This window comes from Saimiri boliviensis, chromosome 21 (assembly GCF_048565385.1).
Source record: "Saimiri boliviensis isolate mSaiBol1 chromosome 21, mSaiBol1.pri, whole genome shotgun sequence".
NCBI lineage: Eukaryota > Metazoa > Chordata > Mammalia > Primates > Cebidae > Saimiri > Saimiri boliviensis.
In genome coordinates, this window is record NC_133469.1 from 1,850,091 (window position 1) to 1,878,034 (window position 27,944).

Below are 27,944 nucleotides of genomic sequence, written 5' to 3' on the forward strand. Positions count from 1 at the left end.
ATAGAATGATGTATTGTAGGTCTGTTGCAAGTTAACAAACTATCTCTGTGCCTGTTACCTGAAACGCCCCCCTTATGCCCCTCTCACCCTATATAAGCCCCTCATTTTGTAAGCTCAGGGGTGCCTCCTCTGATTGCTACGGAGCAGTCCAGCAGCTGAATAAAACTTTCTTGCCTGATTTTGGGTCTATTCTCCTTTCTCTCGGCTACCCTTACAGTCAGGAGTTCAAGACCAGCCTGGCCAACATGGTGAAACCCTGTCTCTACTAAAAATACAAAAATTAGCCAGGTGTGGTGGCGCACACCTGAAATTCCAGCTGCTCGGGAGGCTAAGGCAGGAGAATCGCTTGAACCCAGAAGCTGGAGTTTGCAGTGAGCTCAGATCGTGCCACTGCACTCCAGCCTGGGTGAAAGAATGAGACTGTCTTGAAGAGAAAAAATATATAAGCAAGTAAATTAAAAGAAAAAAACTCCCAAGTTCAAGTGATTCTTCTACCTTGGCCTCCCAAAGTGCTGGGATTACAGGTGTGAACCACTGTGTCTGGCCCCCAATTTTTTTTTAATCAATAAAAATGTTTGAAGAGTAGCTGTTCTCTGCCTTAAAAATAACAAAAACCATACTGAGTACCTTCTCATCCTTAACTTTCTCTTGCCCAAATCCTGGACTCCTGCCCTAAGGCCCTACCATGAATTTTAATTATTGTTTTGAATCATTCACAAGCACTGTGAATCATACAGTTCCATTTATCTGACTTTTAAAAGGTCAGTGATTAAACCGGTAATGGCCCAAGGTCAGTCCTTCCCTCAGGGAGGAACCCGTCATAAAACCAGGATTTCCTGGAAGCATTCTTTAGTGATAAGGAAGGAGGAGAGCCAGATTACAGTGGGGGAGACTTAGGAAAGAAAGGGAAAAAACAGGCCAGGCGCGGTGGCTCACGCCTGTAATCCCAGCACTTTGGGAGGCCAAGGCGGGTGGATCACGAGGTCGAGAGATCGAGACCATCCTGGTCAACATGGTGAAACCCCGTCTCTACTAAAAATACAAAAAAGTAGCTGGGCATGGTGGCGCGTGCCTGTAATCCCAGCTACTCAGGAGGCTGAGGCAGGAGAATTGCCTGAACCCAGGAGGCGGAGGTTGCGGTGAGCCGAGATCGCGCCATTGCACTCCAGCCTGGGTAACAAGAGTGAAACTCCGTCTCGGAAAAAAAAAAAAAAAAAAAAAAAAGAAAGGGAAAAACCAAGGTAAAGACAGAAGGAAGGGAAGCAGTGAGGTACTGCCGAGTCTAGTCTTCACCTGCTCTGGGCAGGGTAGGCAACCACGAGTTAACTGGTCATGATCAATCTGGAAAACAAAGTACATTGAAAACGAGCTCTGGTTGGAGTAATCCCAGCACTTCGGGAGGCTGAGGGGGAGTGGATCACCTGAGGTCAGGAGATCAAGACCGACCTGGCCAATATGGCGAAACCCCATCTCTACTAAAAATACACAAATTAGCCGATGCGGTGACACATGCCCATAATCCCAGCTACTTGGGAGGCTGAGGCAGGAGAATTGCTTGAACCTGGGAGGCGGAGATTGCAGTGAGCAGAGATTATGCCACTGCACCCCAGCCTGGGTGACAAAGCGAGATTCTGTTTCAAAAAAACAAGACAAAACATCAACAACAAAAAACCCAAGCTTAATTCAATGGGGAAAAGACAGTCTTTTCAACAAATGGTGTCAGAAAATCCAGGTATCTACATGCAAGAGAATGGAGGTGAACTTTTACCTGACATCATGAAAAAAAACTAGAATAGATCAAAGACTTAAACCCGTCTCTACTAAAAATACAAAAATTAGCTGGGCGTGGTGGTATGTGCCAATCATCCGAGCCACTAGGGGAGCTGAGGCAGGAGGATCACTTAACCCTGGGAAGCAGAGTGAGACTTCATCTCAGAAAAAAAAATAATAAATTTTAAAAAATAAATAAAAGAAAACAAGGCGCCGGGTACAGTGGCTCACACCTGTAATCCTAGCACTCTGACAGGCTGAGGCCAAGGTGGGTGGATCACCTGAGGTTAGGAGTTCAAGACCAGCCTGGCCATCAGGATGAAACCCCACTTTAAAAAAAAAAAAAAGAAAAGAATAGAAAACAGAAAGCAAAAGCTTCATGACATTGGATTTGGCAATTTTGGATACAATACCAAAGGAACAAGCAGCAACAAAAACAAAAAAGGCCTACAGACAAATTGAACTTCATGAAGATTTTAAAAATTTTGTGCATCAAGAGACAACATAAAAAAACACAGTATTTGCCAGGCACGGTGGCTCAAGCCTGTAATCCCAGCACTTTGGGAGGCCGAGGAGGGTGGATCACAAGGTCGAGAGATCAAGACCATCCTGGTCAACATGGTGAAACCTCGTCTCTACTAAAAATACAAAAAAAAAAAAAAAAATTAGCCAGGCATGGTGGTGCGTGCCTGTAATCCCAGCTACTCAGGAGGCTGAAGCAGGAGAATTGCCTGAACCCAGGAGGAGGAGGTTGCGGTGAGCTGAGATCGCGCCATTGCACTCCAGCCTGGGTAACAAGAGCGAAACTCCGTCTCAAAAAAAAAAAAAAAAACCACAGTATCAACAGAGTAGAGAGGCACTCCATAAAGCTGAGGAGAGTGTTTTAGGACTGTAATCCCTGCAATTTGGGAGGCTGAGGCGGAAGGACTGCTTGGGGCCAGGAGTTTGAGATCAACCAGGCAAACATAGTGAGATCCTGTTTCTATTAAAAAAAAAAGAAAGAAAAAAAAAAGAGAAAAAGGGCAACCTGCCAAATGAGAGAAAATATTTGCAAATCATGTATCTGATGAGACACTAATATCCAGAATATATAGAGAATCCTTCAAATTCAAAACAACAAAATAAACAACATGACTCAAAAATGGGCAAAGAGGCCAGGTGCAGTGGCTTATACTTGTAATCCCCAGCTCTTTGGGAGGCCGAGGTGGGTGGATCAAGATGTCTGGAGACCAAGACCATCCTGCTCAACGTGGTGAAATCCTGTCTCTACTAAAAATATAAACATTTGCCAGGCAGCTGGGCGTGGTGGCTCACGCCTGTAATCCAAGCACTTTGGAGGCCAAGGCGGGTGGATCACCTGAGGTCAGGAGTTCAAGACCAGCCTGACCAACATGATGAAACCCCGTCTTAAAAAAAAAAAAAAAAATTGCCAGGCATGGTGGCAGGCATCTGTAGTCCCAGCTACTCAGGAGGCTGAGGCATGAGAATCTCTTGAACTCAGGAGGTGGACGTTGCAGTGAGCCAAGATCACAACGCTGCGTTCCGGCCTGGGCAACAGAGTGAGACTGTCTCCAAAAAAAGGGCAAAGGACTTAAATAGACATTTCTCCAAAGAAGATATAAAAATGGCCAATAAGCAATGAAAAGATGACCAACATCTCTAATCATTAGACAAATGCAAATCAAAACTACAATGACATACCACTTCATACCCATTAGGATGGCAACTATCAAAAAAAGCCCAGAAAATGACAAATGTTGACAAGGATGTGGAGAAACTAGAACCCATGTACAATGCTGAAGGGACTGTAAAACGGCACACCCGCTGCGGAGAACAGTTTGGCAGTTCCTCAAAGTATTAAAAATGGCCGGGCGCGGTGGCTCAAGCCTGTAATCCCAGCACTTTGGGAGGCCGAGGCGGGTGGATCACGAGGTCAAGAGATCGAGACCATCCTGGTCAACATGGTGAAACCCCGTCTCTACTAAAAATACAAAAAATTAGCTGGGCGTGGTGGCACGTGCCTGTCATCCCAGCTACTCAGGAGGCTGAGGCAGGAGAATTGCCTGAACCCAGGAGGAGGAGGTTGCGGTGAGCCGAGATCCCGCCATTGCACTCCAGCCTGGGTAACAAGAGCGAAACTCCATCTCAAAAAAAAAAAAAAAAAAGTATTAAAAATAGAATAACTCTATGATGCAGCAATTCCACTTCTGGATATACGCCCAAAAGAACTGAAAACAAGGTCTCAATTGGGTATGGCGACTCATACCTGTAATCCCAGCACTTTGGGAGGTCAAGGTGGGAGGATCACTCGAGCTCAGGAGTTTGAGACCAGCCTGTGCAACTTGGCATGACCTTGTCTCTATTAAAATTTTCAAAAACAAAAACAGCCAGGCATGGTAACACACACCTATAGTCTCAGCAACTTAGGGGGCTCAGGTGGGAGGATCAGCTGAGCCCAGGAGATCAAGGCTGCAGTGAACCCTGACTGTGCCACTGTACTCCAGGCTGGGCGACAGAGCAAGACGCTGTCTCAAACAAGCAGACAAACAAAAAGAAGAGAAACAGTAAACAGGGTCTCAAGAGACATACCTATATATCCATGTTCATGGCAGCATTATTTACAATAGCTAAAATGTGGGAGCAAGCTATTAACAGATGAATGGATTGGAAAATGTGATCTATATATATCTGACACTAAAATATTATTCAGCCTCAAAATGTTAGGAATTTATGACAAATGTTGCAAATGATCCTTAAGGATATTATGCTAAGAAAAATAAGCCCATCACTAAAAGACAAATTCGTACGATTCCACTCAAATGAGGTACTGAGAGTAGTTAAAATCATAGAGACAGAAATTCAAATGGTGGTTGCCAGAGAACAGGAGGAGAAAGGAATACAGAGTTAGTGTTTAATGGGTATACAACGTTTCAGTTTTGCAAGATGGAGGGTTCTAAGGATGGATGGTGGTGCTGGTCACACAGCATTATGAATGTATTTAATACCACTGAACTATACACTTAAAAATGGTTAAGATGGTAAATTGTATGTGGATTTTACCATAATAAGAAAAAAAATGGAATAATAAATAAACTTGTCTTGAATGAATTAAGCCATTCATTTTGGCAACTAAATCCCTCAACATTTATAGAAAGAGACAAGGACAGAATAATGTATTCAAAATATTCTGGGATCGCCGGGCGCGGTGGCTCAAGCCTGTAATCCCAGCACTTTGGGAGGCCGAGGCGGGTGGATCACGAGGTCGAGAGATCGAGACCATCCTGGTCAACATGGTGAAACCCCGTCTCTACTAAAAATACAAAAAATTAGCTGGGCATGGTGGTGCGTGCCTGTAATCCCAGCTACTCAGGAGGCTGAGGCAGGAGAATTGCCTGAACCCAGGAGGCGGAGGTTGCGGTGAGCCGAGATCGCGCCATTGCACTCCAGCCTGGGTAACAAGAGCGAAACTCCGTCTCAAAAAAAAAAAAAAAAAAAAAAAAAAAAAAAAAAAAAAAAATTCTGGGATCAGAGTCTAAGAAAAAAAAAAAAAGAAGAAAATATAGATATTCTGAAATCAATCAAAACCAACAAAATAACTCTTTTTTTGGCAGGGTGTGGTGGCTCACGCCTGTAATCCAAGCACTTTGGAGGCCAAGGCAGGCAATCACCTGAGGTGGGGAATTCAAGACCAGCCTGACCAACATGGTGAAACCCCATCTTTAAAAAAAAAACACTCTTTTTTGGGCCGGGCATGGTGGCTCAAGCCTGTAATCCCAGCACTTTGGGAGGCCGAGGCGGGTGGATCACAAGGTCGAGAGATCGAGACCATCCTAGTCAACATGGTGAAACCCCGTCTCTACTAAAAATACAAAAAAATAGCTGGGCACGGTGGCACGTGCCTGTGATCCCAGCTACTCAGGAGGCTGAGGCAAGAGAATTGCTTGAACCCAGGAGGCGGAGGTTGCAGTGAGCCGAGATCGCGCCATTGCACTCCAGCCTGGGTAACAAGAGCGAAACTCCATCTCGAAAAAAAAAAAAAAAAAAAGAAAAAAAAAACACTCTTTTTTTTCTAAATAATTATTTATGTAGTTATATGGCTATAAGTATTTAGCCCATCATGCCTTTACAAATTGATTTCTAAAAAAGAACTCCATATGTGAGAAAAGATTTTTCAAATATATCTGCAAAATTATGTTGTAATTATTACTACAAAGTTTTTGTGCTATCATACAAAATATTTCATTAAGAAGCGGCCGGGCGCGGTGGCTCAAGCCTGTAATCCCAGCACTTTGGGAGGCCGAGGCAGGTGGATCATGAGGTCAAGAGATCAAGACCATCCTGGTCAACATTGTGAAACCCCATCTCTACTAAAAATACAAAAAATTAGCTGGGCATGGTGGTGCGTGCCTGTAATCCCAGCTACTCAGGAGGCTGAGGCAGGAGAATTGCCTGAACCCAGGAGGCGGAGGTTGCAGTGAGCCAAGATTGAGCCATCACACTCCAGCCTGGGTAACAAGAGCGAAACTCCGTCTCAAAAAAAAACAAAAAAAACAAACAAACAAACAAAAAAAAAGAATTATAGGCCGGGCCGGGCATGGTGGCTCACACCTGTAATCCAAGCACTTTGGAGGCCAAGGCGGGCGGATCTGAGGTGAGGAGTTCAAGACCAGCCTAACCAACATGGTGAAACCCCGTCTTTAAAAAAAAAATTAAAAAGGCCGGGCGCGGTGGCTCAAGCCTGTAATCCCAGCACTTTGGGAGGCCGAGGCGGGTGGATCACGAGGTCGAGAGATCGAGACCATCCTGGTCAACATGGTGAAACCCCGTCTCTACTAAAAATACAAAAAATTAGCTGGGCGTGGTGGCGCGTGCCTGTAATCCCAGCTACTCAGGAGGCTGAGGCAGGAGAATTGCCTGAACCCAGGAGGCGGAGGTTGCGGTGAGCCGAGATCGCGCCATTGCACTCCAGCCTGGGTGACAAGAGCGAAACTCCATCTCAAAAAAAAAAAAAAAAAAAAAAGAGAAAAAAGACCTTCAGGTTATAAACATTTGAAATTGCCACTAAAAATCATTCACTCAGGCTTTGTGATCTTGGAGTCCTGGGGAGCCAGAGCTGTAAGACTGTTCTGGAAGTGGAGCCCTGATCAAGGCGAGCATCTCATCATTTACATAAACTCTCTACTTTGGTGGACACAGGACAGACCAACAGTATCTGACTCCCCTTCTCCCATGAGTCTGTATTTTGTACTGATAAATTATTAGAAGATAACTGTCATAAAATCAAATTTCTTTCCTTTCCTCTTTCTTTCTTCCTTCTTTCTTCCTTTCCTTTCCTTTCTTTCTCTCTCTCTCTCTCTCTCTCTCTCTCCTTTCTTTCTTGAGACAGGGTCTCGCTCTGTCGCCCAGGCTGGAATGCAGTGGCATGACCATAGTTCACTGCACCCTTGACCTCCTGGGCTGAAGTGATCCTCCCACTTCAGCCTCCTGAGGAACTAGGACTATAGTCACACATTATCACACCACAGAACTTTTTATTTTTTGTAGAGGCTGAGGTGGGAGTTCACTTGAGCCCAGTGAGCTGTGATGGTACTACTGCAGACAAGGTGAAAGAGCAAGACCCTGTCTCAAAAAAAAAAAAAGAAAAAAGGAAAAAGTCACCCATGTAACAATGTGATTGCTTTCACCCCAATGAGAGGAGACTCACTCACCGAATGAAACTCAAGTGAACACCAAGGGACCGGTGGGACCCTGAGCAATCAATGCAAAGGAACACTCCATAGGTTATACTTGCCCAGCTGGGATTTTTGGCACCACAATCAAAACACACCTGAAAGAAAAATGTTAAATTCAGTTACTAATTAATTTATGTTAGCCAATAAATTATCCTGTAAGAAAAGTTAATGATTTATCATCTCATCTAGGTTTTTTTAAAAGCCTCAAAATTCATGTTCTTTTATTTTTATATATAATTATATTAATTATAGATTAGTATAGTTAATTACTATATCATTTATGTATTTATTTAGAGACAGAGTCTCGCTCTGTCACCCAGGCTGGAGTGCAGTGGTGCAATCTCAGTTCACTGCAACCTCGCTTCCCGGGTTCAGTTGATTGTCGTGCCTCAGCCTCCGGAATGTCTAGGACAGGCGTCCCCAAACTACGGCCCACAAGCTGCATGCGGCCCCCTGAGGCCATTTATCCGGCCCCCCGCCACACTGCAGGAAGGGGCACCTCTTTCATTGGTGGTCAGTGAGAGGAGCACAGTATGTGGCGGCCCTCCAACGGTCTGAGGGACAGTGAACTGGCCCCCTGTGTAAAAAGTTTGGGGACGGCTGGGCGCGGTGGCTCAAGCTTGTAATCCCAGCACTTTGGGAGGCCGAGGCGGGTGGATCACGAGGTCGAGAGATCGAGACCATCCTGGTCAACATGGTGAAACCCCGTCTCTACTAAAAATACAAAAAATTGGCTGGGCATGGTGGCGCGTGCCTGTAATCCCAGCTACTCGGGAGGCTGAGGCAGGAGAATTGCCTGAACCCAGGAGGCGGAGGTTGCGGTGAGCCGAGATCGCGCCATTGCACTCCAGGCTGGGTAACAAGAGCGAAACTCCGTCTCAAAAAAAAAAAAAAAAGTGTGGGGACGCCTGGTCTAGGACAACAGTCTCAGGCCATTACGTCTGGCTAAGTTTGTCTTTTTAGTAGAGATGGGGTCCAACATGTTGGCCAGGCTGGTCTCCAACTCCTGACCTCAGGTGATCCAACAGCTTCGGCCTCCCAAATAGCTAGGATGGCAGGCATGAGCCACTGCACCCAGTTTACTAAGTGATTTATATAGTATATTACAGCGTATCATGTATGTATTGTAACAATGCACATTGTACATAGTGAAGATAATCTAGGATGGTGCACCACCTCAAACATGACCTACCCTTGAAGCATCAGCAGGGATGCTAGCAGTCATGTAAAGGAATACTGATGAGGGAAGCAGCCCTGCTTGGGAGCACTCCAGCCCTGCCACCCCTCCAGGCGCTGGCTATACCAGACGGCAGGCTACTGCACATGTTTCTCCTCCCCCAGTCACAGAAGGAAGTTGTGGCAGCCAGATTCCAAAATGGCCCAATGATTCCCTACCTCCTGGTACTCACACCTTGTGTAATATCCACCCTCATTTTGCCAAGGTGATCTGTGTGTCCACTAGAATACGGCAGAAATGACCATGTCGTTTTTGAGACTGGGTTACAAATGACACTGTGACTTTTTCTTCCCTCCCCCACCCTCTTTTTCTCTCTGCCCCTCCTTCCCTCCCCACCTTGGATCACTAGGCTCTAGGGGAAGCCAGGTGCCATGTCTTAAGGACACTCAACTCCGGTAGCCCTGCGGAGAGGGTGAAGTGGTAAGGAACCGAGGCCCTCAGTCCAACAGCCAGCAAGGAGAGGAGGCTACGAACCACCATGTGAGTACGGTCTCAGATGACCTCGGCACTGGCCAACCGCTTCACTGCAGCCTCAGGAAAGACCCTGAGCCAGAAGCAGCCAGCTGAGCCAAATTCCTGATCCTCACAACGATCTGTTGTTTTAAGATGGTAAGTTGGGGGTGATCTGATACATTGCAATAGGTAATTAACACAGAGCGATGTTCCTTCATGAAATGCTGTGCCCTTCTCTACCTCCACTACTTCTCTCTGTCCAGGTCCCTTTGATAATGCTTAGACACATAATCATAAAGGATGATTTGTCCTGTGCCTAGAGAGCGCTGACAGCTCTTACAGGGGTAGACTCTTTCCCTTCTGCCAATCTTTATGCCTTTTTCTTTCTTTCTTTTTTTTTTTTTAAGAGACAAGGGTCAGGCGAGGTGGCTCACACCTGTAATCCCAGCACTTTGGGAGTCCGAGGCGGGTGGATCACAAGGTCGGGAGTTCAAGACCACCCTGGCCAAAATGATGAAATCCCATCTCTACTAAAAATACAAAAAAATTTAGCTGGGCCTGGTGGCGCACACCTATAATCCCAGCTACTCAGGACGCTGAGGCAAGAGAATCGCTTGAAGGTTGCCGTGAGCCGAGATCATGCCATTGCACTCCAACCTGGATCACAGGGTGAGACTCAATCTCAAAAAAAAAAAAAAAAAAAATGGGGAGTGAGGGGGACAAGGTCTGGCTCTGTCACCAGGCTGGTGTGAACGGTCCTAGCTCGCCACAGTCTCAAACTCTTGGGCTCAGGCCATCCTCCCACCTCAGCCTCTTGAGCAGTTAGAACAAGTGTACACCACCATGCCCAGTTTTTTTGTTTGTTTGTTTGTTTTTGTAGAGACGGGAATATTACTATGTTGCCCAAGCTGGTCTTGAACTCCTGGGCTCAAAGAATTCTGCCCTCCTGACCTCCCAAAGTGCTAGGGTTACAGGTGTGAGCCGCCAGGCCTGGTCCCCATCACCTTGCTTTCCTCTCCATTAGCACAGAACCTGCACATACTAAATGCACAATAAGCATTTGCTGAATAGTTGTGTACTTTTCAGTCTCACACACAGCCTGAAAAATAGGCTAACCCGTAGTACGCATTCAGTAAATATTTGTTATTGTTAACAAAGAGAGTAACTTTAAAAACTTACTGCCAGCTCAAAAATTATTACCAGCCCCTTCAACACTGACACTGAAGCCAAACATTCTTCATCAACAGGAGCATAAAAGTGCTCTCAAGTACACACTGCTAACTAGCCGAGCGATGGATGAAGTGTGCTGGGCCCTTAAAATACACAGTGCTTGTTGTGGAAGTAATATTTATGATTCATTTAACTCAGAATAGGAAAAAAATTCCTCTAATAGAATGCTTTTTAATCTTTCTTCAGGAAAAAAATGTATATTCGATATACAATGCTGCCTCATCTTGAAATTCGTTGTTCTTTTGAGACAGGGTCTCACACTGTCACTCAGGCTGGAGTATATGGTATAATCTCAACTCACATCAACTTCCACCCACCTCAGCCTCCCAAGTAGCTGAGACCACAGGCATGAGCCACCATGCATGGCTAATTTTAATTTTTTTCTTTTTTTTTTGGTAGAGAAGGGGTTTCACCATGCTGCTCAGACTGGTGTTAATTCCTGAGCGCAAGCAATTTGTCTGCCTCAGTGTCCCAAAGTGGATTACAAGTGTGAGCCACTGCGCCCGGCCTCATCTTGAAATTCTTTTATTTATTTATTTATTTATTTATTTTATTTATTTTTTTGAGACGGAGTTTCGCTCTTGTTGCCCAGGCTGGAGTGCAATGGCACGATCTCCGCTCACCGCAACCTCCGCCTCCTGGGTTCAGGCAATTCTCCTGCCTCAGCCTCCTGAGTAGCTGGGATTACAGGCATGCGCCACCATGCCCAGCTAATTTTTTGTATTTTTTTTTTTTTTTTTTTTTTTTGAGACGGAGTTTCGCTCTTGTTACCCAGGCTGGAGTGCAATGGCGCGATCTCGGCTCACCGCAACCTCCGCCTCCTGGGTTCAGGCAATTCTCCTGCCTCAGCCTCCTGAGTAGCTGGGATTACAGGCACACACCACCATGCCCAGCTAATTTTTTGTATTTTTAGTAGAGACGGGGTTTCACCATGTTGACCAGGATGGTCTCGATCTCTTGACCTCGTGATCCACCCGCCTCGGCCTCCCAAAGTGCTGGGATTACAGGCTTGAGCCACCGCGCCCGGCCAATTTTTTGTATTTTTAGTAGAGATGGGGTTTCATCATGTTGACCAGGATGGTCTCGATCTCTTGACCTCGTGATCCACCCACCTCGGCCTCCCAAAGTGCTGGGATTACAGGCTTGAGCCACCGCGCCCGGCAATTCTTTCTTTCTTTTTTTTTTTTTGAGACAGGGTCTTGCTGTCGCTCAGGCTTGAGTGTAGTGGCGTGATCTTGGCTAACTGCAATCTCTGCCTCTTGGGTTCAAGCAACTTTCCTGCCTCAGCTTCCTGAGTACTTGGAATTTGAGGTGTGCACCACTAAACCTGGCTAATGTTTTGTACTTTTAGTAGAGATGGGGTTTCATCATGTTAGTCAGGCTGGTCTCGAACTCCTGAGCTCAGATCATCCACCCACCTAGGCCTCCCAAAGTGTTGGGATTGCAGGTGTGAGCCAATGTGCCTGGCCAAAATTCTTAACACCGTTCAAACAAGGGCCCTGCATTTTGTATATTTTGTACATTTTGTACATTTCACAAATTATGTAGCTAGTCTTGATCTCAATTTTATTTATTTATTTATTTATTTTTTATTTTTTTTTTTTGAGACTGAATTTCACTCTTGTTACCCAGGCTGGAGTGCAATGGCACGATCTCGGCTCACCGCAACCTCCGCCTCCTAGGCTCAGGCAATTCTCCTGTCTCGGCCTCCTGAGTAGCTGGGATTACAGGCATGCACCACCATGCCCAGCTAATTTTTTGTATTTTTAGTAGAGACGGGGTTTCACCATGTTGACCAGGATGGTCTCGATCTCTTGACCTTGTGATCCACCCGCCTCGGCCTCCCAAAGTGCTGGGATGACAGGCTTGAGCCACCGCGCTCGGCCTTTTATTTTTTACATCAACATTTTCTTAATTTTGATTCCTTTTATTACGTGCTTAAATTTTTTTTTTTTTTTTTAAATTTTAAATTTATTTTTCTAGAGATGGGGTTTCTCCGTGTTTGTCAGGCTGGTCTCAAACTCCCAACCTCAGGTGATCCGCCCACCTCAGCCTCCTAAAGTGCTGGGATTACAGGTGTGAGCCACCACGCCCAGCTTCATGTGCTTTTTTATACAAAGAACTTTCATATAAATTATCTTTTTTTTTTTTTTTTTTTTTTTTTTTTTTTTTTTTTTTTGAGACAGAGTTTCGCTCTTGTTACCCAGGCTGGAGTGCAATGGCGCGATCTCGGCTCACCGCAACCTCCGCCTCCTGGGTTCAGGCAATTCTCCTGCCTCAGCCTCCTGAGTAGCTTGGATTACAGGCACATGCCACCATGCCCAGCTACTTTTTTTGTATTTTTTAGTAGAGACGGGGTTTCACCATGTTGACCAGGATGGTCTCGATCTCTTGACCTTGTGATCCACCCGCCTCGGCCTCCCAAAGTGCTGGGATTACAGGCTTGAGCCACCGCGCCCGGCCATTTTTTTTTTGAGACGGAGTTTCGCTCTTGTTACCCAGGCTGGAGTGCAATGGTGCAATCTCGGCTCACCGCAACCTCCGCCTCCTGGGTTCAGGCAATTCTCCTGCCTCAGCCTCCTGAGTAGCTGGGATTACAGGCACGTGCCACCATGCCCAGCTAGTTTTTTGTATTTTTAGTAGAGACGGGGTTTCACCATGTTGACCAGGATGGTCTCGATCTCTCGACCTCGTGATCCACCCGCCTCGGCCTCCCAAAGTGCTGCGATTACAGGCTTGAGCCACTGCGCCCGGCCAATATAAATTATCTTAAACTTATAATAAGACTTTCTTTCCGATTCATTTTGAAAATGACAATAGCATTCATTGTGCCCATGTTAGAATTATATCAAAATGACCATGTGCTGGCATATGAAAAGTGGCTTGTGGGAAAGTGGCTTGTGGAATGTCTGTCACTCAGATGGGCCATCACCCCTTATGGGCGCATGGTGGAGATGAGGGAAGGCCGGACTAGGAGAAACCCAGGTCTTCTCGTCTCTATTCCGTTCCCACTTCTTCACCATTCTTCCCACTGATCTTGAACATGGGAGTCTGCTGACCATCTTTGAGCTCTAAGAAGACCTCGTCAAGGCGCCACCTCTGAATGGGGCCACTTCTGGATGAGCTGACCTGGAGATGGCCCTCTGACTTGGATACAGAGATAGGAAATCTTCAACTTGGCATCAGCAGTGTCTACAAAGTCATGCTTGTCAGTGAGTTTGAGAATGTGAATGTTGAAGGAGGGCCCAGAGCTCCCTGTGCCTTGGGATGGCTACGCACATGCTCCAATGCCAACTAGTGAAATGAAGCCCTGGAAAAGTCTTTTGTGTGAGGTAATACACAAGGGCCAAGCCCCAGGTACCAAATACACCGCTGAAAAGGACCAATTTCCTTGAGGCACTGGCATCCTGCTTCCTGGATACTTTTGCTACCTCACAGAGCAACTCTCTTGAAAATCATCAAAGGCAAGTTATCCTATAAGCAACAAAAGCACCACGCTATGGAGAGCGTGAGGAGTCCTAGGCGTAGGGTGGCAGTGGTAAATCTTGGTCTCCATTTTAGAGAAAATTAAAGAATTACTGGATTAAGTATGACAGCCAAGAAGTGGCTATTCTTAGTAGTTCCCTAGCGGAAATGTCCACAGTGGGGACTGGATCCCATGCAGTCTGTTCCCTGAGCTACTCTTCCCCCTTCACCACACTGTGCTTCACAGCAGAAAACACACCGCCTGCTGTCCTGCATCTGCTCTTCATCTGTTCACTAGACTATAAGCTCCCTGAGGACAGGAACGTATCACCAGTGTACATACCTTTAATGCTTTACACAGTGCCCAGTACATCATAGGTGCTTAATGAATACTTGTTGAGTGAATAACCCAATCTATACAAAACTAAGGAATGGTATACCAACAAAGGATTTCACAAAGTAGAAAACTGATCCTTGGCCAGGTGTGGTGGCTCACACCTGTAATCCCAGCACTTCGGGAGGCTGGGACAGGCGGACCACCTGAGGTCAGGAGTTTGAGACCAGCCTGGCCAATATGGTGAAATCCCATTTCTACTAAAAATACAAAAATTAACCAGGCGTGGTGACACACACCTGTAGTCCCTACTACTCAGGAGACTGACACAAGAGAATCACTTGAACCTGGGAGGAGGCGTTGCAGTTTGCCAAGATCGCACCCTGGCAGTCCAGACTGGACAACAGAGCTAGACTGTCTCAAAAAATATACATAGAAAAAAGAAAATTGACCCTCATGAGTTAAAACCTTTGATCTAGAGTCAATCATCATACCTGAAAGGAAGAAATTGGATACCATATTCTATATTTCTTTCTTTCTTTCTTTTTCCCTCCCAGGCCCACCCTCTGCAACCCAGATACCATATTCTAAAAGTAAACCAACTTGTTTTTCTTTGATTACCTTTCCTGGCTCATGTATCTTAGAGCTCTCTTTTATGACCCGAACTTTATAATGCTATTGTTATCTTTAGGTAAGGGTTTCAAACTAATGATCAAACAAAAGGTCTCAACCAAGAAATATAGCCCATTACTGTGAAACGTTACCAGAAAAAAAGTTTTGCTCATTGTTTTTATTAATCTTATTACAGAATATAAAATTTTCCACAGGTATGTTCTTCATAATAAAAAAACAGCTGTCATTTATTGAAGATTAGTATATTCAGTTCCTACTCTAAGTGTACTTCTTGCATTACCTTATTTAATTTTCACAATAACCCTCTGAGTTAGGTCCAGTTCATGCCCCCATTTTCAGATGAGGAAAAAAGGGACAAAGTGGTCAAGTAACGTCTCCAAGGGTGACATACCTAGAAAGCCGCAGTATGAACAATACTTTACAAGTCTGCCTCTCAAAAGTGCCTACTGACATAAAGACACTGACTTCTTATTTAAAATTCTCTTTGAATTACATCCCAGCACTTTGGGAGGCAAGGGGGGTCAAATCACGAGGTCAAGAGTTCCAGAACAGCCTGGCCAACATAGTGAAACTCTATCTCATCTAAAAATACAAAAAACTTAGCCGGGCGCGGTGGCGCGTGCCTGTAATCCCAGCTACTCGGGAGGCTGAGGCAGGTAAATTGCCTGAACCCAGGAGGCGGAGGCTGCGGTGAGCCGAGATCGCGCCATTGCACTCCAGCCTGGGTAACAAGAGTGAAACTCCGTCTCAAACAAAAAAAAAAAAAAAAAAAAAGGCTCCCCTGTACCATCAAGACTTGAAACCAACAGAAACACCTGTTTTGTAACACTCGGGAACTTTCTAGGCCAGCCTGTCGAGGCTCAGGACCTGCTCAGTGACAGCTGTTCCCTCCGGCAGTGGCAGTGGGGACAGAACTCGGGTCCCAGGCGGGGGGGGCGGGGGGGAGAGTCCACGCCGACACGACAGCCCTTTGCACTCTGCAGGTTCCCCTCCGACCCGACTGTCACCTGAGCCCCCCGCGTCACCCCAAACGCCTCCAGCAAGCTCCCCAAACCGGAAACGTTCTGGGAGAAAACGGCCTCTGGACACAAAAAAAGAAAGAAAAAGAAAACGCCCATCCCCAAAGAGAGCCGAGGGGAGGAAGGAGGCTGTGGTGGGCCTCCCCGGCCACAGAGACAAAAGCTGGAGGCCAGGGCCGAGACGACTCGGCATTCATCAGAAGGGAAACTGAGGCAGGCACCGCAGGGCCCGGGACCCGAGTTGGCTCCAGCAGGCGAGCTCCAGGGCGGCGTCCGGCGAGCCGCGCTCTCCAGCAGCCGGAGTTTCCTCGCAGCGCCCCCGAGGCCGACCCCAGAGCTCGCTCCCCGCCCCCGGGAACCCCCCAGCGCCCCGCCCGCCCCCGTCCCGTCCCGGCCGCCCCGTCCCGGCCGCCCGTCCCCCACCGTCCCTGTCCCGTCTCCCACCGTCCGGCCCCCCCCCGCCCCCGCCCTCCCCGTCCCGCCCCCGTCCCCCACCGTCCCGGTCCCGTCTCCCACCGTCCGGCCCCCCCCCGCCCCCGCCCTCCCCGTCCCGCCCCCGACCCCCACCGTCCCTGTCCCGGCCCGGCCCGGCCCGGCCGCCGCGGCCCCACAGTGCGACGTGTCACAGGCCGCGCCGGCCCCGCCTCCCACGCCGGGTCCCGCAGCGACGCCGGGCAGGTCCGCACTCGCCCGCGGCCGCTACCTTGTTGGTGGGCACCGAGCGGAGGCGCCTGAAGATGGTCGCGATGTCCTGCTTGCCGGGGTCCGCCATCGCCGCCGGAGAGCTGGGCGCGGCCGGGGCCTCCACCCGGGAACGGCGGACGAGCAGCGTGGCCGCCTCGGCGGGAGCGACGAGGCCGCGGGGGCGGGGCTGCGCGTGACGGCCAGGCCCCGCCCCTAACCCCGCCCACCGCCGGGCGCGCAGGCGCCGCTCGCTTCCCCTCCCTCCCACCCCGCTGCTGGGCGGGGTCCCGGACGCTGCACGCGCGTGCGCAGAAGGCTGGAGCGCCGCTGGCGGCCCCGGCGCGGGGAGAGGCGGGGGGTTGCGGGGCGGGCGGGCCCGGGTGGCGCTGGCTGCCACGCGCACGGCCCCGGGACCCGCCAACCTTCCGCCTGCGCGGCCGCCGCTTCCGCGGAGAGGGCCCGGGCGCCGCCGTCCTCCGGCACCGGACCGCGGCGGGCCGCCTTCCTTTTCTGCTCCGTTTGTCGGAGTCTCGCTCTGCTGCGGGGCTGGGATCGCGGCTCACCGCAGCCTCCGCCTCCGCCTGCCGCGCGGCGCGGACCACAGGCGCTGCCCGCGCCGCTGATCTCCGCGTTTCTCCACGTGGCCGGGCGGGACTGCAGCGCCCGGCCTCGGCCTCCCGAAGTGCGGTGTGAGCCACCGCCCCCGGCCTCTTCGTTTATCCTTGCCCCAAGCTCAGCGCAGGCCCTGCTGGAAAGCTTCGTTTTTTGTTGTTGTTGTTGTTTTTTCCGAGACTTGAATCTTTTTTTTTTTTTTTTTATTAAGATGGGGTTTTACCATACTGGTCAGGCTGGTCTCGAACTCTTGACCTCAGGTGATCCGCCCAGGCTGGAGTACAGTGGCGTGATCACGGCTCACTGCAGCTTCCACCTCCCAGGTGCAATTCATTCTCCTGCCTCAGCCTCCCAGGTAGCTGGGATTACAGGCGTCTGCATTTTTGGTAGACGCCGGCTAATTTCTGTATTTTTGGTAGAGACGCGGTTTCTCCGTGGTGACCAGGCTGATCTCAAACTCCTGACCTTGTGACCCGCCCACCTCAGCTTCCCAAAGTGCTGGGATTACAGGCGTGGGTCACCCAGGCTGGAGTGCAGTGTCGGAATCACGACTCACTTGCAGCCTCTGCCTGCCGGATTCAAGCAATTCTCCTGCCTCAGCCTCCCGAGTGGCTGGGACTACAGGCGCCTACCACATCCCACTAATCTTTAAAATTTTTAGTAGAGCTGGGGTGTCAGCATGTTGGCCAGATGGTCATGATCTCCTGTCCTCGTGATCTGCCCTCCTGGGCCTCCCAAAGTGCTGGGCTTACAGGTAGGAGCCACCGCGCCCAGCCCCTCTTTTTTTTTTTTTTTTTAATTCTGGCCCTCAGCTCAGGCCAGGCCCTGGGTGGAAAGCTTTCTTTGCCCAGAAACTGGCTTTCTGAAAACAAGGGTTTTTGTGTCACGTTCATGGAGAGATGGCAGTGCCCAGACTGGAGTGCAGTGGCACAATCTCAGCTCACTGTAACCTCTGCCTCCTGGATTCAGGCAGCTCTGCTTCAGCCTCCCAGGTAGCTGAAACTACAGGCACCCACTGCCACACCTGCCTGATTTTTGTATTTTTAGTAGAGATGGGGTTGTTGGCCAAGCTAGTGTCGAACCGGAGCACCTAGAATCATGCCTGGCACACAGTGTGCATTCAGTAAAGGTTTGTGGAATGGGCTTAGAATGTAGAACGCTACAAAGGCTGTCACTCCCGATGTCGTAATGAGAAACGCTGGATAATCTACCAAACTAACTTCTGTTGAGCCCATCACAGAGCTCAGGTTGTAAGGCAACGGAATCACCTGAACTCCAAAGAGACAAGAAAAGCCTCTCCAAAGACGGAGAACACAAGAACCCTTCACTTTTGGCAGAGCACGAGAGAAAGAGGTTACTGCCGAACTAGTTGACAAGAAATCAGCTATAATTTTAATTAAGTCTTTTTTTTTTTTTTTTTTTTTGAGACAGAGTTTCGCTCTTATTACCCAGGCTGGAGTGCAATGGCGCGATCTCGGCTCACCGCAACCTCCGCCTCCTGGGTTCGGGCAATCCTCCTGCCTCAGCCTCCTGAGTATCTGGGATTACAGGCATGCGCCACCATGCTCAACTAATGTTTTTCGTGTTTTTAGTAGAGACAGGGTTTCACCATGTTGACCAGGATGGTCTCGATCTCTCGATCTCGTGATCCACCTGCCTCGGCCTCCCAAAGTGCTGGGATTACAGGCTTGAGCCACCGCGCCCGGCCTAATTAAGTCTTAAAGGCTAAGTGTAGGTTGGCATGTGAGTTTGGACTAGCTGGAGGCCTCAGGTCCAAAGGGAGTTCACCTTCATTCCTAAGCCCTTTTTAATAAACCTCCACCCGAAACCATACTTCACAAGAAAGATGGGGACTGCCAAAGGGCCTGGAGAGGCCTCTCTGTGGGACAGGCATCCACCTGACCCCACCTGCTTCCTCTGGACCTTCCTCTTCTAGGGCACGGTGACTCACGCGTGTAATCCCAGCACTTTGGGAGGCAGAGGTGAGTGAATCACGAGGTCAGGTGATCGAGACCATCCTGACCAGCATGGTGAAACCCTGTCTCTACTAAAAAACAAAAAAGTAGTGGTGGGCTGTGGTGGTGGGCGCCTGTAATCCCAGCTACTGGGGAGGCTGAGGCAGGGGAATTGCTTGAATCCAGAAGGCGGAGGTTGCAGTGAGCCAAGATTGTGCCACTGCAATCCAGCCTAGCAACAGAGCGAGACTCCTACTCAAAAAAAAAAAAAGGGGGGGGGGTCAAATGGAAACACTAGAAACAAACAACAAAAACCCCACAGTATCAGAGATGAAGAATTCCTTCAATGGCCTCATAAATAGACTTGACACAGCTAATAACCATAAAAATGGGTCAACAGTGGCCAGGTGCAGTGGCTCACACCTGTAATCCCAGCACTTTGGGAAGCCGAGGTGGGCTGAGGTCAGAACTTGGGAGACCAGCCTGGCCAACATGGTAAAACCCCATCTCTACTAAAAATACAAATATTAGCCAAGCATGGTGGCACATGCCTGTAATCCCAGCTACTCGGGAGGATGAGGCAGGGGAGTCACTTGAACCCGGGAGATGGAGGTTGTGGGATCGTGGCACTGCACTCCAGCCTGGGCAACAGAGTGAGACTCTGTCTCAAAAACAAAAAAAAAGAGGCTGGGCGTGGTGGCTCACACCTGTAATCCAAGCACTTTGGAGGCCAAGGCGGGTGGATTACCTGAGGTCGGGAGTTCAAGACCAGCCTGACCAATATGGTGAAACCCCGTCTTTAAAAAAAAAAAGAAAAAGAGAAAGACAAGAAATAGTAGTTTAAAATGTTCCAATAGCTTCACAAGTTTTTATTTTTATTTTTTGAGACAGAGTTTTGCTCTTGTTGCCCAGGCTGTAGTGCAGTGGCATGATCTTGGCTCACCACAACCGCTGCCTCCCAGGTTCAAGTGATTCTCCTGCCCCCGCCTCCCAAGTAGCTGTGATTACAGGCATGTGTCACCATGCCCGGCTAATTTTGTATTTTTAGTAGCTACAGGGTTTTTCCTTGTTGGGCAGGCTGGTCTCTAACTTCCAATCTCAGGTGATCTGCCCACCTTGGCCTCCCAAAGTGCTGGGATTACAGGTGTGAACCATTGCGCCTGGGACCTCACAATTTTTTATTTTTTATTGAGATGGAGTCTCGCTCTGTCACTGAGGCTAAAGTACAGTAGGGTGATCTCGGTTCATGGTAACCTCTGCCTCCCAGGTTCAAGTGATTCTCCTTCCTCAGCCTCCCAAGTAGCTGAGATTAAAGGCACCCACTGCCACACCCAGCTGATTTTTGTATTTTTAGTAGAGATGGGGGTTTCACCATGTTGTCCAGGCTGGTTTCGAACTCCTGACCTCAAGTGATCCGCCTGCCTCAGCCTCCCAATGTGCTGGCATTACAGGCGTGAGCCACCACCGACCCAGTATTGTCCTTCTTGTAGAGTATTTGCATTCTAACAGGTATCAAACCTCACGAATGGGATTTATCTATGAGGTTTTATCCCCCGAGATTGGGAGGATATGAGGCTTTATCTTGAACCAAGTTTCCTAACTCTTCACTTCTAGTCTGGAGAAGTAGGAGAATGAGAGTCTTCCAAAAGTACCCAAAAATGTTAAGAAGGACAGAGAATGAGCAGGAAGAGGAGGAGAGCTCGAAAGTCCAAAAGTGAGGCCAAGGCTGAGATGTGCGACCTGAGGGCCGGTGGAGCAGCCTGAGGGCTGGCAGAGAGCAGGCGGGTCCACACCGCCTTCCATGGCGCGCGCTTTGCCGTTTGTCCTTCATGAAGAGATCCTGGTGTAGCTATGGCCAAGTGAAGCGGCACCGGGTTTATTTAGTTCATTTACAGTTTAATAGGAGCTTGCTGAAAGTCAAATGCCACCCTAAAGGGAAACTGGATGTGGTTACATAGTCATACGATGAATCACAAGTGAGGGTACACACAGTCTGCCCCTTGCCCTGGAAGACAACACCAGTGGACTTTGCTTGGTGCCAGACGAAAACAAGTGAGGGCTATCTCTGTGACATGTTCTTTCTGTATAGTCAGATGCATTTGAAATGAACTCACTGGGGCTTGGCGTGGTGGCTCATCCCTGAAATCTCGGCACTTTGGGAGGCCAAGGCAGAAGGATGGCTTGTGGCCAGGAGTTTGAGATCAGGCTGGGCAACATGGCAAGATCTCATCTCTACAAAAAATTTAAACATAGCCGGGCATGGGGGCACATGCCTGTAGTCCCAGCTACTCGGGAGGCTGAGACAGGAGGATCATTTGAGCCCAGGAGGTCAAGGCTGCAGTGAGCTATGATTGCATCACTGCACTCCAGCCCAGGTGACAGAATGAGACACTGTCAGTAAGAAAATAAAAAATAAAAGGCGGCCAGACACAGTGGCTCAGGCACAGTGGCTTATACCTGTAATCCCAGCACTCTGGGAGACCAAAGTAGGTGGATCACTTGAAGCCAGGAGTTTGAGACCAGCCTGGCCAACATGAGAAAACCACATCTCTACTAAAAATAGAAAAGATAGCTGGGCATGGTGGTGCATGGCTGTGATCCCAGCTACTCAGGTGGCTGAGGCACAAGAATTACATGAACCTGGGAGGCCCAAGGATTGAGCAGTGCTCTGATCTCAGGCCTTGGGGCCTGGGTTGGGAGGCCTAAGACTTCTAGAACCTGCCACACACATTCTCAGAAGACAACTCTGGCCCTTTGTCTCTGGCTGTCCTACCATGGTGTCAGAGTAACGGGCTCCTCATCTGAGCCTCCGGGAGTTTCCCAAGTGCAAAACTGGCTTCTCTTCATGTTTGTCCTGGCACCACTGAGTCTCACAGTACGTGTTTCATAAATGCATGGTGAATGAATGACTGCCCAACGGGTATGAGGAAGGAGACCCAGGCATCTAGGATCACCTCCTGCTTGACCTCCACACTGCATTTCAACAGAAGAAAAGGCTGGCCACTGGCACCTCCTAAATCACCTTCCTATAAGATAGCCCATAAGATACTGTTCTTACTTAAACAAGATCAAAACACCCGCCCCACTCCTCCATCTCCTCCGTCGGAAACATAAACCCTTTCCCATGTCATTCCTAAAGCTGTAAACCCAAGGCCCTTTCACTTGTCGTTTCTAAGGCTGTAAACCTACGATCTTTTCATGTGTAATATCTAGAGTGTGAGCCTATATGAAGGCAGAGCTTCTCTTTGTCAGGGGGGCTTGGCCGTTTGGACACAACAGAAAGCCTTGCTCCTGGGCCGTAATAATAAAACCCCTTCCTTTTCTAGTTCGGTGTCTGAGAGGTCCGAGAGGTCTGTTTCTCGCGGCCGCTCCTGCTTCAGATACATAAGGATCTCCCACCAGGGTGGGGCTCCTCGGGGGTCAGGCCTTGCTCAGTTCCCTGAGCCACGTGGTCTGTGCCCACAGGGAAGTCCCTGCTTCCTCTCACTTGTCCTGCTTCCCCACGAACTACAAGGAGGTTGGTCAGGTGGTCCACAGGAGTCCTTCCCAACCTTCTCCATCCCTATCCCGAGGGCTTGAGTAGGTTGCCCCAGGCCTATTCAGTGCCCGAGGCCTTGGCACAGCCCAGGCTGCCCAGTGAAGGCCCGGCCAGGCGGGGAGAGGCTCTGCACGTGTCTGAGTGGACCAGGACCTGACATCAGAGCCCAGGAGGCAGAGGCCAGCCCTGTCGTCCATCTGCAGGGACCTCCGAAGGCCCCGTTTTAGCTCAGGCTGCGGCAAAGCCAGGTCCCTGCTCTGGTCACCTGCTGGCACTTGCTCAGCCTTCCAACATTTCTGGCGGGTGAGGAGGGTGGAGAGGGATGATGAAATACCCCCATCCTGAGCCGAGGGAGCTTTGGCCCAGGACAGGGCTGTGGGACTGACACTCCCCTACTCGGGGGCCTTGGGCATCCGGAGAGATGTGGACGGTTGGTGGCAGCACTGGTCCAGGCCTGTGGCTGTGGGTGGGGGAAGCGAAGGGCAGCCATGGACGGCAGGGGACGGGGGGACCCAGCCTATAGTGTCACTGATAATCCTGACAATGACCAGCCCCTGAGTGCCTACAGCCGTTTTTGTTGTTGTTGAGACAGAGTCTCGTCCTGTCACCCCAGCTGGAGTGCAGTGGTGTGATCTCGGCTCACTGCAACCAACTCCTGGGTTCCAGCGATTCTCCTGCCTCAGCCTCCCGAGTAGCTGGGATGACAGGTGCACACCACCACACCCAGCTAATGTTTGTATTTTTAGTAGAGACGGGGTTTCACCGTATTGACCAGGCTGGTCTTGGAACTCCTGACCTCGTTCTCCGCCTGCCTTGGCCTCACCAAGTGCTGGGATTACAGGCGTGAGCCACCGGGCCAGGCCAGTCTGTCGCCTTTTTCTTTTCTTTTCTTTCTTTTTTTTTTTTTTTTTTGAGACAGTGTCTGGAGAGCTCTGCCATCCAGGCTGGAGTGCAGTGGTGCAATCATGGCTCACTGCAGCCTCAACTCCTGGGCTCAAGCGATTCTCCTGCCTCAGCCTCCCAAGTAGCTGCAACTAGAGGCGTGCACCACCACACTTGACCGTTTCTGTTTTTTTCCGTAAACAACTTGATGGATCAACCAAGTGAAACTTTTTATAGAGACAGGGTCTCACTATGTTGCCCAGGCTGCCTTTTCTTCTTGCTCTAATTCTCCAACTGTGAAGGTATCACTTCTACTTGGGGCAACTGAGGCCCAGAGGCGAGGTAAAGCTTCCAAGCTGCCCCCTGAAGCCAGGGCAGGAGAGGGGAGGTGGGCAGTTAGGGGCCCTGCAGCTCCCTCAAGGGGGGCCATGTCATCATTTCTCAGAGTGGAGGTCGCTTTATCCAGCTTGGCAGGGGCCGTGGTCTTGCCATGGTGCGTGGGCAGTGACAGGCCAGCGGCACCCGGAGCCTGCTGCTGACCCCTGCTTCCCTCCCAAGCCCATCCTGCTGCTTCTCTCGCCAGCGTGGGGTTGTGGGCCATGCCTGGCATCTGCCCCGGCTGCAGGTAGCTTGCTGCTGGGTTCCGACTCCTCAGAAGCTGGGAGCAGGGGACCCACCACCCCTCAGAAAAGAAGACTGGGTGACAAGGATCTGTCCCCCGCCCTTGCTGAGCCGGGCAAAGCCACACTGCAGGGGCAGCCACCCGCCTCGCTCCTCCTGGGTGGTCTGTGAGGGCCCCACGCCCAGCGGGGGTGCTTTTCTGCGCAGCCTCCCCAGGGCTCAGTGAGCGTGGCCACAGCCACCCGCACGTCTTGCCTCCTGTCTTCAAGCCAGCCGGGGCTGCCAAACCGGGTCTGTTCCCTCCTCAGTCTCTCCATCGAGGAAGGGGTTCCTAGGGATGTCACTTGGTGCCTTGGGCTGGCTGGGACTCCCCGAGAAACCCTGGCTCTTGGAGCCTGTTTCCTCCTCTCTAGAATGGAAATGGAGCTGTTTGGAGATGCACAGAAGTAAAAAGAGGACAGCACAGGGTAGGTGCTGAGGAGAATGTGCTCAGGGGAAGGTCAGGGGTGACGCTGGTCTTGACCCGCTGTTTGGGCCTGGGGCAGCAGGGGCGTCAGCTGATGTCCACACGGCGGGGAAGCCCAGGTCAAGCAGTAGCAGATCTCGGGGAGAAGGGAGCCCCAAGTGGCTCGGGTGCCTCAAACCTCAGCCTCGTTTGGCAGGGGCAGCGGCCATGCCCTTTTGGGCAGGGGTCCCGTGCCCTGGATCTTGCCCAGCTCTGAGGCTAGTAAGCCCCAAGGAGGCCACCCCTGCCACTGACGTGGGCGTGAAGACAGATGATGGCAAAGGGACTTCCGTATGCACGAGATCAACTGTTTATTGATTTTGTTCCTGAAATACTATACATTTAAAGGAACTCCTCAACTGAAAAGACAATTTTTGGTAAATCTGTAGCACAGAAATGAGGATTTCTCCTGGTAAGTTCTCTTGACAGACACAGACACGCATCCACTTTCCAAGCACGACACGTGCCCACTGGAAACGGAGTCAATGCATAGCTCGGGACGGCGGCGACGTCCTCCCCCAGCCCGCCCACCCCGCGTGGGCGCAGTGCAGCTCTGGCCGCAGCACCGGATCCCTGGCGACTCTGGGCAGCCGGAGGAGAGACCTGTGCTGTGGGTAAGACCCAGCTTCTGTTTGCGCACAAGTAATACAACGACTGCACTCGGCAACTGCTGCAGACGGGCGTTTTACAGTGTTCTGCTACGGCACCGAGGGCGGAGGCCGGTCAGCAGCCGGCCCTGCAGTCAGCCGCTGACGACCAGCCTCCCTGCAGCAGGCGCCATGGCAGAGAGGCCCCAGGCCCACTGAGCCCGGGAGGAGACCAGCCGACCTGAATGCCACAGACTTCAAGCAGCTGACAAATGAAACTCACTGTTAAAAGCTGTTAAATCTCATTAAAACAGTAGATGAGTGCTTTAGATTCTCTGAATATCAAATAATATATACAGATATACACCGAGACATGACAGTCTAATATAAAGAATCTTTATCTACAGATGCATTTGCCTGAAAAGTTAGTCTTCTTACTTTTTAACTCTGAATCACTGATAAAGTTAATTTGCAAAAAAGTGAAGTTTTAAGCAAGAATAGAGTGGAAATAATTTTTAAATATGGCAATCTGGGGATCACTAGCTAAGGTTCTATCTAAAGCTTGCACTGACGTGCCCAAAAGCACAAAGAGCATTCCCAGTAGAAGCCAGACCATGACCCAGTCCCACCTCCTGCTACAAGCCCCAGCCTGAAACGCCGTCTGCACTCGAGGCTGAGCCCACACGAGGCGAGGCTGAGAACGGCGTGCGGAGAGCGACCGTTTCCTCAGGACCACTGGGCATCAACCTGTGCCATAATCTAGGTAGAAAGGAACAGAAGAACAGGTATATAAAAAAGTGTGACTGTACATAGCCTTTAAATTAAAAACCCTAAAATCTTCATTTAGAAAACGGGATGTAAGCCTGTTCATTTAAGTTGCCGGTGATGGGAGTCGTCAGAGAAAGTAATCAGTGGAAGAAGATCAGTGTAACCCACCATTGACTCGGAAAGGAGAGACAAAGTCAAGAACACAGAGATCCATGATAGGCCAGCGGGCACGGCAGGCACAGCGGGCTGGGAGGGGCGGCCCTTCTGCTGTCTGCGTCTTCCTGCCCTCAGATCCCTCCAGCTGCACTCGGAAAGGTGCCGAGTCCCAGGCAAAATGACCAGCCCGTCTGCCTTCCAGAGATACCGTGAAGCCGAGAGCAATGGAACCATCCTCTCTTGCAGGAAGAGGAGTGGATGCCCACGTGGCTGGCTGCGGCTCCCGGGCCCACCGCCGCCGTCCCCACGCTGGCCTGTCCCCGGGCTCATCACTGGATGGCCTCCACATAATTTGCCGGGTAGAGGCCAACTTGCCCGTTGTCCAAGCGTCCCTTGCACCAGCCCTGCTCATCCTCGTCCTCCATCTTGGTCAGCTCGTCCCCTGCAAGACAAGGAGGGAGCGGTCTCTGTGAGAGGGTATGACACCGACCGTGGGCCAGAGAGCCACATTCACGAGCTTCGACCCACAGAGGGTGGAGGGCCAGGCGTTCCGTGGTGGGCAGGCCGAGGGCCTGGTCATTTCTCTACTAAATGTATTTTAAGTTACCTCGTTGGTCATGGGCCTCTGAGGGATCTCGAGATGACAGTCTCACAGAGTGATTTAGAGCAAGCAGCTCTCAGCTGCCACAGCGGCTCGCACTGAGACTGCAGCAGGGAGCTCCGCAGGCCTGTGCCTTCCTCACCGCCCTGGCCAGGCGGCAGGAACTGTCCCTCACGCTGGGCCTCTTCTGCTGTCCTCCCCTCCAGGGCCCTGGCCACCTCTCCCCCAGCAGGGGTCTCTGAGGTCTCTCTGCCTTTGCTAATCCCTCCCCTCTGTCACTTCCAGGCTGTGAGACAGGCAGGGACCATGTCTGACAGCCATACCTGTCATTCTGTCCCCAGCACCTGGCGCCATCTGCCAACCCCTCCTGAAAGCCCGAGCCAGGAGCCCCTGGCACTGCTCTGGAGTCTCCCTGTGGCTCTATGTGTTAGTGTGGTGTCCACTTTTCTTAAGCTCGTTCCAACCTAAAGGGCCTCCTACTTCCGGCCAGGCCTTGGGTAGAGGAGAAGATGTACAGAGAAGAGAGGAGCTGAAGGAGCCTGGGCTCAAGGAGGCAAACCAGGGCACTGAGGGGAGGTGGCACCAGGGCAGGGCCCCAGGTCTGCATTTGCCAGGTGAGGGGAGCGGAGCAGCCCAGAACCCAGGAGTGGAAAGGGGCCTGTGTGGTTCTGAGAACTCACTGCGGGGAAGCCCAGTGGGGCCTGCTGGCTTGGACCTTGTCAGGAGCAAGCAGCTGGTGGAAAAGAGACAGCCTCAGTGCTGTTTTGCCTTTATTGTTAAGTTTGTAGTTTTGTAACTTGGCATTTTTTGGTCCATTTTTCAGAATTAGATGCAATTTTCCCCCTGGTTTAGCATTGCCCTGGTGCTTTTTATTTTGTATGGCAGCAATACGGGTCAAGATGCCTACAGAGCTAACTGGCCCTCACCTGCGGACTGGGGTGCTCTGAGGATTCAGTGTTAAAACACAAAAGAACCTTGGGATGATGGCGCTTCCAGCAGCCCAGTGCTCCTGCAGGTCTGACCCAGAGGCATCAGGAGCGGACGCGGGGCCACAGGGCGAGACAGGTTTCACCATGTTGCCCAGGCTGATCTCAAACTCCTGGGCTCAAGCAATCCTTCTGCCTCCGCCTCCCAAAGCTCTGGGACTACAGGCATGAGCCAC

At 50.4% G+C, this 27,944-nt stretch overlaps 2 protein-coding genes across 5 annotated transcripts in view; both read right to left on the minus strand.

Annotated features, from left to right (window-relative positions):
• Positions 1–16,753, minus strand: part of ARFGAP3 (ARF GTPase activating protein 3) — a 67,910-nt gene extending 51,157 nt beyond the window's left edge. The window contains exons 1-2 of the mRNA XM_039462984.2: positions 16,577–16,753; positions 7,479–7,597 (exon numbers count right to left, since the gene is read on the minus strand). Coding sequence (XP_039318918.2) covers positions 7,479–7,597; positions 16,577–16,645 — 188 coding nt within the window. The 5' untranslated portion in view covers positions 16,646–16,753. The remainder of the gene's footprint in view (positions 1–7,478; positions 7,598–16,576) is intronic.
• An 8,211-nt stretch (positions 16,754–24,964) lies between these two features.
• Positions 24,965–27,944, minus strand: part of PACSIN2 (protein kinase C and casein kinase substrate in neurons 2) — a 134,623-nt gene continuing 131,643 nt past the window's right edge. For all 4 annotated transcript variants that reach the window (XM_039462991.2, XM_074390881.1, XM_039462994.2 and 1 more), the window contains one exon: positions 24,965–26,623. In XM_039462991.2, the coding sequence (XP_039318925.1) occupies positions 26,511–26,623 (113 nt within the window). In that variant the 3' untranslated portion in view covers positions 24,965–26,510. The remainder of the gene's footprint in view (positions 26,624–27,944) is intronic.